We start from the raw sequence: 10,909 nt of genomic DNA, 5'->3' as shown, positions 1-10,909 counted from the left end.
TTGGGCAAGAAGGGTATACATGTGAGCAATGATGTGAGCAATGTAGCATCTTCAAACATAACTATTTTTTTCTATAACTCTTCTGTCGTTTTCATTTAAAGAAAAAAGTTTAAAGGCAGTTCTCAAAAGTTTTATAAACTAGATACACCAAAATTTATATTTAACTTCTCGTATAATATCAACAAATTAACAATATATCGACGTTTGCTACGTCGCCGCATTCTCCACAGAACTGAACATCGTCAACCAACCTGAGGCTTTGGTATATACATATATATACAGAGACAAATGGAAGAACACATACAGCTGAAACGTAAGGTTTGGAAAAACGGCTTGAAGCTAGAGTACAGAAAATCCGATAGTCGAGCATTCCCGACTCTAAAACGCTTACTTGTTTCTATAGCTGGTCTTATTACTGCAACTGTGCGGAAAGCACTTTGAAGCCAGTATTTCTAGATTTTGGTTTGCTAAATATATCTGGCTTACAAACATTGTCAATGAAAACTTATAGCAAATAAGAAGACCTACTTAGCTGAAAAGACCCTGTGAACTAAAAGGAAACGAAACGACTTTCTAAAGCTTATTTATAAACTAAATCCTGCTTTGCGATTAAAGTGTGTATTCTTTTTGTTTTACATTTACAAAAAAAATTAGGAAAATCAGCAACCATCTATGATTAAATAATACTAGCATTCTTCTTTAAACGTAAAGCCGGAGCCTTATAAAATAATAATTTCCACATAAATTCGGCATGTTATTGATTGCTTAGAATATGAAAATATATATTTATGTATCTCGTTCCTTTCCTCCCTTCAAGAAAAAACTTCTTAACTATTTGAAGCTAATAACACTTCAGAGTTCAACGCTCGTGTTTGCTTAGCAAGTTATCAGCGCTTCCAAAATTATGCTATATCAACAAAAAGAAGACACCAATAAGTTTTATTAAATGATTTATTGTCGTGTTAATGACCTAAGGGCACTTTGCGTTTGAAATATCTGTCATATGAATTTATACGAATCAGATCTAAGGAAAAGTAAAATCTCTTGCCGTTAATTGACTGACATAGCGACGATAACATTCGGATCTTTGCCATTTAGACACAACAGGAGAGGCGAATCAAAAGCTAAGAGGGCAGCAACATCCACCGGTGGCACACCGCACGCATCACGCAGAGGGCACCTGCATCGGCATTAATTAAAAGCTAATACAAAAATTGTTAAATGATTTCTAATTGTGCGGGTATTGTGTAGGTGGAAGCAGCATTGGGGATAGTCATCCAACCATAAATGCGCGGCTTGTCGGCTCGGAAATGAAATAAATTACCCCCTTTACGAATGTGACACACACGAAGCCAATTTGAAGGCTTTTTGCATGGCTGAAATTTGATTAAGTGAGTGGCAAGCGGCAGGCTGGCAGACTTGGCAAATGTGGCCATCAATTTAAATCAGTTCCTTAAATACAATAAATAAGGGTCGAATGCACATTCTAAGCAGGCTCTCTTATATTAGGGTTATATTAGCCAGACATTTTTAACAATTCACCGTAATGGCTGGCATTAATTTTGGCCAAGGTGCATACTAACTGAATATCTGCTCCTGCTACTACTTTTGGTACTGTCTTTTCTGCTGTTACTGCTGCTGCTGCTGCTACTGTTGCTGGTTTGCGTCATTTAATCAGGCAAAGTGATTTTGGTTCACACACACACGCCAAAACTTATCATGTTACTCTTGTATGTCGGTGCCGATATGTGTGTGCCACGTAGCAGACAGGAAACAGGCACAGTACCAGCTGATGTTGAGCCCGCTTAACCTTACGCAACGACCCAGCTGTAAATTTACAGCCATCATGCTAAGTTCCTGCCATCTCCGACACAAGCCCTGTGCGTGCCTCCGTCGCGGCCATCTTTTGCCCAGGAGGCAGTCCAAAATTTATTACCATTTTCCAGTTGTAATGTTTCAATATCTCTTTTTGTGAATGTAAGCGTATGTGTGTGTGTGTGTATCTGTGTGCCTTGCGTGCCCATTAGCGCCATTTTAGAAACGATTCGACTAGATATATAAATACTATTAGGTGCTCCATGAGCTGCTCGTTTATTGAGGCTCGACGGTTACGTGATGTCTACGGCATTTGTCATACATTTGTCGGGCTCAAGCCGGAGACAAAGTGAATAAATATGACCCGCTAACCTTTAACGCCCGCATTTTGGCCAAATGGCACCCTATAATCAACTAACAACGACTACGGCTTTGACTAATTGTAATTCGAAGCTCTGACCCCTTGGCATCCAACTAATTGGCGCGTGCAGAGTCTCTAATGACGTGCTTGAAGCTCTTGCTGCATAAGCAACTGCCTCAGCAGCCAAATGGGCTCTCCAGCAGCACACGAGTCTTACATTTGGCAAATTTAAATTTCAAGCGAAGCAACTGAACAGCAGTTCCATTAGGTTAACCCACATACACCACACCCAACCATTGAACGAAGAGCTCAGCTGCACACTGCGCTGCCGAGTCAAGACTCTATATCGATGTGCATTTATGCTAACTCGAGTGTACTCGTACTTAAGTTGAAATTTTCTTGAGCGTCATTACCATAAATTTTAAAAATCTGCATTCGACGTGTATAACGTGCAGAGAACTATGTACATACCACCTATATAATGTTTATCTTGCACAATAAAATCAATATATTTATCAAAAAGCATGCAGATACTGCGTGAGATTAACATAATCATTTTGCAATTATGTTAAATATGGAGAGCTAAAAGCCAGTGCGGTTTTTTACAATAACTTTTACAGCTTTACTGAAAATATAAATTTGACTGATTAATAAAAAAATACGTCGAATGTTTGTAAAATAAATATTAAATGGAAAATTAATACATGCTTTATTTATGAAAGTTTGTTTGGAAGTTAATATGGTCATTAAATTAAATACAAATTTAATTTTATTGTAAACAGGCTTAAAAGTACTGAACTAGGAAATACTCTGAAATTGGGCCTGGGGTAGCGACAAAAGGTTTTGTCTTTTAATTTCTTAAGCAAGCATTGAACAGCAGGAGCAATCGTGCATAACTATGTAATTGAGTTTATATATAGCATCTTTATCTATATCTAGTTATATTGTCTTTAGCACAAGTCATATACAAGATAGGGAACCAATAAGACAATTATATTCATATATTTGTCTACAAGTTGTAGGTGAAGCGGAACTGATTTATTAATATCCCGACGTGAAATGACCGCATATACATAGACATGCATTAGCAGACATTTGATTGATTCACTGATCGACTGACTGACTGGTGGTCCATGCTCAGCCCAAACCGTAGGAGCTAAGAAACTGATGAAGCTGCACACTGAGACGGAGAACATTTGGGAAATCCCACTTGCAAGTGTCGAAAAATCGAAAAATAGTGGCAAGTTTTTTGCCTACAATTTTAGTTATCTATTACTCACCTATTTCCTGCCCGTAGACAATTTAAATTATTTGTACTTACTCACGAAATATTTAAGAGACATTGATATTTAAGAATAACTGTAAAGCCCATCAAATTAGGAATCAAAATTTGAAACTAACATTTTAGTTCCGTGGTGTGAGGCTTGAAGCCGAAAAATAAACTTTCGTGCATGCCAACTTTAAGGCTCATTGTTCATTTAAAAATGGGTGGATATTGCAAAAACTGTGAAACCAGTATTAATGAATTTTCACGTTGCATACAACCGTTTTTCACGATTTTTCTATACTTTGGGTAGACGGTTAGTAAACTATGTGTAAAAAAAATGTTCAATTTTATCATTTGGGCTTACCATAGAAAACATTTCAACCAAAGAATGAAATCTCTCGAAGCCAAATGTAAATCGTTCATCAATCGCAAAACCATATTGGTTTTAACGAAAAACGCGAAAAAACACACAAACAGACACACACACAAAAAATCTACAAATACCTGGCGAGCTATTTTTTTCAAACGTACATAGTTTAAAACAAGTAAGGGGAACTCCCGACTAGGGAATACCCTGAACCCTCTTCTTCCAACATCAAATGCATATATATATTCTATTTTAGAAGCTATATGTCAAGTTTGGTGACTCTAGCTCTTATTATTTACTAAAATTGCGCAAAAAACAGGATATCGATATTGTTTTTTATCGATTGATTGGAAACGGAGTAAGTTATCGATCATCGGAAACAAGCTCGATCTGCGCAGGCACTAGGAGCACCTACATCTAAAATTTCAAGTCTCTAGCTCTTATAGGTTCTGAGATCCTTGCATTCAGGCATACGGACGGACGGACGGACAGACAGACGGACATGGCTAGATCGACTCGGCTATTGATGCTGATCAAAAATATATATACTTTATGGGATCGGAGATGCTTCCTTCTGCCTGTTACATACAGTTGGATTTTGCACAAATACAATATACCCTTATACCCATTTTAATGGGTTCAGGGTATAAAAATAACCAAGGAACCAAGTGGTATACACTGTAACCATTGAAATTGGGTTAAGATAAACAAGAGAAAGATACATAATCTGTGTATAAAATAACCTACAGAACGAATTGGGTATCATTTATGGAAATGGGGTCAAATATGAAACAAAATTCACTCATTCTGGGAGAATGTAAATTTCAAAGCATCTGTAGTTTCCGAGGTCATACAGACGGAAAGAAGGACTGACTGACGAGCAGGTTAGATAGTCTATATGTTACATATTCTATAATTAATAATATATATCTTTCCAAGTAGGGTTAGTTCGTATATAATTGAAATCAATTAATCAATTAAATGAATGTACTTATCTACATGTACGGTATATTCTATATATTCAATATTGTATATTCAATATTATATATCTTTCCAAGTAAAGTTAGCTCTGCTTTATAGTAAATGAATTCGAATGACGAAGTTCTATGTGCATACCGAACGTTGCTAAGTAGTTGCCAATTAGCATTGTTGAATGTTAATGCAAATTATGATAATGAGAATCACAGTATTTATAAAGTGTGCGCATACATATGAAATCTGCAATAGCAGTTCAATATTAATTACTTGTCAGGCTGAATGAAGCCACCAACTTTTGGTTAACGAAATTACAGAAAATGGGGAAACGTCATGTCCCTGAGCTGCCACACCGAACACATGCCGAGTGTCCCGCCACATGCCGGGAATGCAAATGTCACCGCAGCAGCTGCTGCCGCAAATTTCATTTTATACGACATATTGTCGTTAGATATCGATAAATGAAATTTTCATTAATTTAACTTTTGCCCGGCCAAAAATAAAACACAGATATGAAAAGTCTACGACTGCCTCTGTTGGCGGCTCATTAGTGGCATCTGAATGTGTATTTGCCTTTAACCATTTATTCAAATATTTGCAATATTCGATATTATTGCAGAAGCGCCCACAACATGAGCAAGAATTAAAGTTTTCAAGGGTCTGCAATTTATTTAAACGTATAGTTTGTCGTATATATGAATTCTTCTCAAAACTTGGGCCTAGCTATACAAATATAATATTATAAGATAAGTAGATTATTTGTTTTCGTCGATTTTTGGGGCGTTACATGAGTAGTTTAAGGGGAGCTGGCAATGCGCCAACGGCTGGCCTCAACCTTGCTCAAGCTTTCGTCCTTGCCGTTTGTCCTAGTTGCGTTGATGATACTGTTACTGCTACTGCCATGGCTTAATCCCCGCCGCCGCACACTTGAGCACGTTTGCCCAGGCGTGGCTTGAACGGCACCGATTTCTTCATCATGCGCGACACAAAATGCCCGCCAGTTGCCTCCTCGCTGCCCGCCCGGCTCTCCAATAGTTGCTGAAAGTCAATGCTGCGTCCAAGGCGTGGCGTCCGCACGCGATACGTTGGCTCGCTACTGCTTTGCACTGCTAGAGCAACAATCAACAAGATGAAGAATACATATTACAAAAAATAATAGTGGACATTCTTCTGCGAAATCAACTAAAACAACAATTAGTTTAGTTCTAATAACACGGCTTTAAAGTTCAAATACTTATAAGGAAACATTTTATATAAAGAATGGAAATAAAAATCGATTAAAAAAGAATTACAAAATATTTCAAGAGTTCCAAATCAGAATACCTAGGGATTCGTAGAAAAGTCGAATGTTGCACATGCACTTAATAAAGTTGTAAACCAAAGAAAAGTTCTCGTGAAAGAATCAATTTTCGAGTAATCCCTAGCAGAGCATATTTAAAATGCTTTCATAGCACGTTGTCATAAGGACACATTACTCATACGCAGGGTGCGCTCAGTACTCACGCTGACGAAGCTTTTGCAACAGCAGGTAGTAGGCCAACGGCGGCATGTTATCCAGGTCAAATTCCTGCGTCTGGGCTGGCGGCGCTGCCCCGCTCGGCTTTTGCCCCAAATTGTTCTCCTCCAGCTCGTCAATGATGTCGTTTAGCTCTTTGTATTCACCCATTGCGCGCTTGTGGCGTGCTTCCGCCGCAGATGCGGCATTGGCAGAGTCGACGCTGATGCCGCTGATGCGATTTGGTAAATCCAGTTTGTTTGTGCCCTGCGCAAATGAAGTGCCACAAAGCGGCATGAGAAACATAACACCAAAGAAAACAACAAAAATATTTGAAATATTTGATTCGAGCCCTTTTCGCCTGCGGCAGCAAGGCTTTCAATATCGTTCCTGGCGCCTTTCAAACTGTCGACACGTGTTACGTTATTTTTATGCTGCCTATTTATGCGCATACGTGAGCTGCACGCACACAACGTACTCTCAGTATGTGTGCATGTATGTGTGTGTATGCGTGTGAGTGGGTGTTATGTGTGAGTCAAGCACTTTATTGTTTCAATTTACAGCATGACAGGCAGCGTGTGCCGCTTGATTAGACAACTCAATGTGAATTGAAATGCCAACACCTTAAATCGGCTTACAAATTGTATCTTGGCTACAAACTCAAACGCCATAATACAGCTGTATACGCATGCTGAGGGACGAGTTAAATAAACTAAAGTAAAATTAAATTAAGTCAACAACTTAATATTTTGGCAAGCATAAAAAGGCAAAGTCAAATAAAACAACATACACGCATCACGCATGAGCTACTGGAAATATTTAAATTCAGCTAAACAGACTTTCATAAAGAAAGTTTCTAATACACGTAGAATACCCTCACCGACGGATTATTCGTTTTATTCACCATTGTATATACAAAAACGGGACATTCCCAATTTGAGATATCTTTAATGCACGATATATTATTACTATCTAATGCGGGTATACACAGGTCTCAATTCTCTTGCTTACATAGAAAAAAAAGATTTCACAACACCAATATAATCTTGACAACTCACGAATGAGTAACAACAACAGTTGTCACGTAGTGCTGCGAATAGTGAAATAACTGACACACATGAACTAAGTATTTGTAGAAGAAAAGTGATGCATTTTTTGCAAAAACATAAATATAAACACAAACAAGAAGCCGGGAGTGCTCAAATAGGAAGTACAGAGCGCCGAGAATTCGTTACAATCACTCCAGCTTTCTTCAATACATGAATTCACAATTACACAATACTCGCACACCTTAGGAAGAGGCTTCTCCTTCCCACATTATGCGAAATGTGTTTTTTAATAGCTTCGATGTGTACAGTCCGACCCTTAAGCAATTTTTTTGGGCTTTGATATGGCACAGTGTGCGATAAAAACACGCGAATTCAATTATTGGGGAAACTTCTAGAGTTATGTTAAATAAAATCATTTATGGAAGGGTGAGGACATATCGTAGAAAAATATTTCTAGTCCCGAGATTGACTCACTCGTGCAAACGGACATGAAAAAATCGTCTTATGGGTTCGAATGTGCTTTTTGCTGTCTGTTGCACAAATTCGAAGTAAATCATTAAGCCGTTTTTATCCATTTTCAATGGTTTCATGGAATAAAAAATATGTACTTTCAATTTTGGTTAGTGGTTGTTAAACAAATAAATTTTATAAGTTGGTACCGCAGCACTTTACAACTAGTTAAAATAATGTTAAAAGGAAATTAAAAGATAAGTGTACTGTCAGTTAATGGAAATAACTTGGCTAAGCCGAATTGAGATTGCATTGGCAAATAATTAGCAAGCCGAAAAGTGGCAATGACAGGTCGGAAATTGCTTCGAGATGCAGGCGCCAATATCCAAAAACTAAAAGCAGCCGCAAACAAAATCGACCGCTGCAAGAGATTTCGCAAAAGTTTTTGCGCACAGTGTGCCTTGCTATGGCAATTGTATGACTTATAGTTTGGCAGCTTTGTTCGGGTGCTTGGATCCTTACTGTAGCAAATAAAACTAATTAAGTGGTACTTGGAAAGCTCCGTTGTCTATCCTTTTAACAAACTGGCTGCTTACTCACCTGCAAAGCTTTGGCTTGGCTGGAATATACCAGGTAACAGGATGCTGCGATTAGCAGCAATGTGCAATTACTTAGTCTATACATAACTGACAGGCTACTGGCTGCTGACAACGCGAGCTGGGCCAACTCAGGCGTAAAGCTTTGCGTTTTTTAGGGGCGCCGCAAAGAACACACGACACGGCACTGGACACTAGTTCCTTGAGTTGAGCTTGGGTCTAATACGCAACGCGTTACGGCCGCAGGACAACTGATGCTACTACCATGAAGCACAGGAATTTTTATAGCCAAACGCTTCAAGCCTTTTGTAAGCATAATAATGCCATTGAGTGACAGCCACTAAATGATTTGTTATGTACCCCTAATGCCGGCTCAAAGGCGTAAGCCACTGCCCGCTGGTTGGCCGTAAACAAGCGGAATCCCAAAGTCAAAACGGAAGTGCTAACAATTTGTCTCGCACAATTGCACAGTAGTAGTCACACAGTGGCCGAAACCTAAATAATTCAGCAGACAAAAGTCGACTCTCTTACACGTATAGGATGCGGCAAATAGTTGAATGATAACATCAGTGCATGTCAGGCTGGAATGCTGCCAGCTATTAGGCAGACTCAGGCCCGGTATCTTCTTATTATGATGCTAAAGGTGACATTGTGTCCTTAATTCCAACACAACAAATTTGAGCTGAAAGGCGTTTCTCTGAATGAATAAAGTCCAAAGTATACACCCGATCAGGTAGCAGTGGGAAAGAATATGCTAGATATATATATAGTTGAAAACATTTAGAACATTTTGTTAAGCTTCATTTGATGAATTGAAATTTGCAATTTAATTAAATTGCCAAGTTGACCAAATGAACATATTGAAAGCTTTCGCTATAGTTTTACTTGCAAACTTCTTAAGACAATAAGTAAATTTCGTTAGCCATAATTAAAATTATCAGGAATATTAAGCCTTCAAAGAAACCTTCTTTTATATTTTACTGAATTATTTATCTAGAATAAACCATTATGTGAATCTCATTCGTTTTTAAAAAATATAGATATATCATTTAAATGGTTGGAAAGCCCTTTGGCATTCCATATTCCATTATTTAGTAAGTTAAAATTTTTTGTAGCATATGTTCTATTATACCAAATCAGTTTGTATTATTATTTTCTGAATTAATGTTGGCTTTGAATGTTGTTGAGGATGATTTATTGGGCGGAGCAAAATTTTGTGATATTCCGTAGACGATTTTATTCTCGCATGTAGTGTTGTTAACCTCGGTGTGAGGTATGTAAGGGTCAAGAGAAGAACCTTCAAGGACCTCAAGAACCTCCGACATAGGAAATGCCTCAGACCCTCGAATACCTACTTGACGATGCAGCCGTATTCAAAGAAGTCGCCTTTGACGTTTGTCCAGGCTTGCCGAAATATCTCCTTAGTGTATCTCCTAACTGTGTAGTAATAAAAATGTATGCTATTTTCAATTCAATATGAGTTTCTGATAAATTGTACATCCTTTGCAGCTAGCGGCGTGACCCTTAAGCCAGTTGGCACACTTTGCTGATAATTTTTTGTGTTCCGAACAAGTGTTACTTCGATGTGTTAAAGAGCATTTTATTTATCAGAACAAATTTGGCACTTTAAAAAATATGTGCAAAAATCAAATTAAAATCACAAACACACAGATTGTCGAAAGGGGCTGAAAACCACAACAACGAGAAAAATCTTTTGCATGAAAATGTTATCATAAAAATCTACCGTAATGTTAAACTATCAGATATATTTCATCCAAATGTACCCATAAAGACTAAGTAAAGGGTTGACCCTGCTGTTATACCAGAGCCAGAAAGTTAGAGCTGCAAAATATACAACCCATTTTCACCTATAATTAAATATACAATTTTTTTTTGGTATTTTAAATAAAATAAAATACAGGTTTAAATGATGGAAAAAAATAAATCGAACTAATATATATTTATACCTCATTAAACTTGTTAACACTTTTCGAAGCACTGTGCACTGCCCGGCAGGTGGCCAAATCGACGGCATCCTTATTTGCTGTTCTATGCAAATCAAAGTGCGTAAAAAACCAACAGCCCCCCAATAACAAGAACAAGCACACCGGCAACAGCAATGACAATGCCAATGCCAATCGATCAATCCTATTTAATGGTGACAGTTGTCGTCACAACGTGTCTAAGCGGGGGATTGGAGCTTGTTTGCCGTTGCCAGTTGGCTGGAAAGGACTGGAGTGTTCGATGCCAGGGGGCTTATTTCTGAGCCGCATTAACTTTAATTTGTTGGGTAAACAGCTGCGCACCTGGCCGACTGGCAGTTTAAGTCCCAACCAGAACAAACGTTGTTGTGATCTGAGTGTCAGCTGTCAACTGCCCGTCTCAATGGCATGCACATTTTTTGTATCAATTGGCAAATCAATTGCTCAACACAGAAATCTTAGCACGTAGATACAGCATTGAGTGGGCATTAGCTGAAATCTGGCTTCTTGTGTACCATAGCAGTTGGCAACATATACGCTGAGAATCCTCTC

At 38.2% G+C, this 10,909-nt stretch overlaps 1 protein-coding gene across 1 annotated transcript; it reads right to left on the bottom strand.

Annotated features, from left to right (window-relative positions):
* Positions 1–5,426: 5,426 nt before the first annotated feature.
* Positions 5,427–8,605, bottom strand: LOC115764867 (protein hugin). The gene is made up of 3 exons (XM_030708145.1): positions 8,380–8,605; positions 6,289–6,547; positions 5,427–5,891 (listed from the first exon to the last, which is right to left on the bottom strand). Exons 1-3 carry the CDS (start codon positions 8,461–8,463, stop codon positions 5,692–5,694), a joined length of 543 nt encoding a protein of 180 aa, XP_030564005.1. The 5' UTR covers positions 8,464–8,605; the 3' UTR covers positions 5,427–5,691.
* Positions 8,606–10,909: the final 2,304 nt, after the last annotated feature.

This window comes from Drosophila novamexicana, unplaced genomic scaffold (genome assembly GCF_003285875.2).
Source record: "Drosophila novamexicana strain 15010-1031.04,08,12 unplaced genomic scaffold, DnovRS2.1 tig00000877-arrow-arrow-pilon, whole genome shotgun sequence".
Classification (NCBI taxonomy): domain Eukaryota; kingdom Metazoa; phylum Arthropoda; class Insecta; order Diptera; family Drosophilidae; genus Drosophila; species Drosophila novamexicana.
The sequence above is the reverse complement of the archived record's forward strand: the minus strand, read 5'-3'. Positions and strand labels throughout refer to the sequence as shown.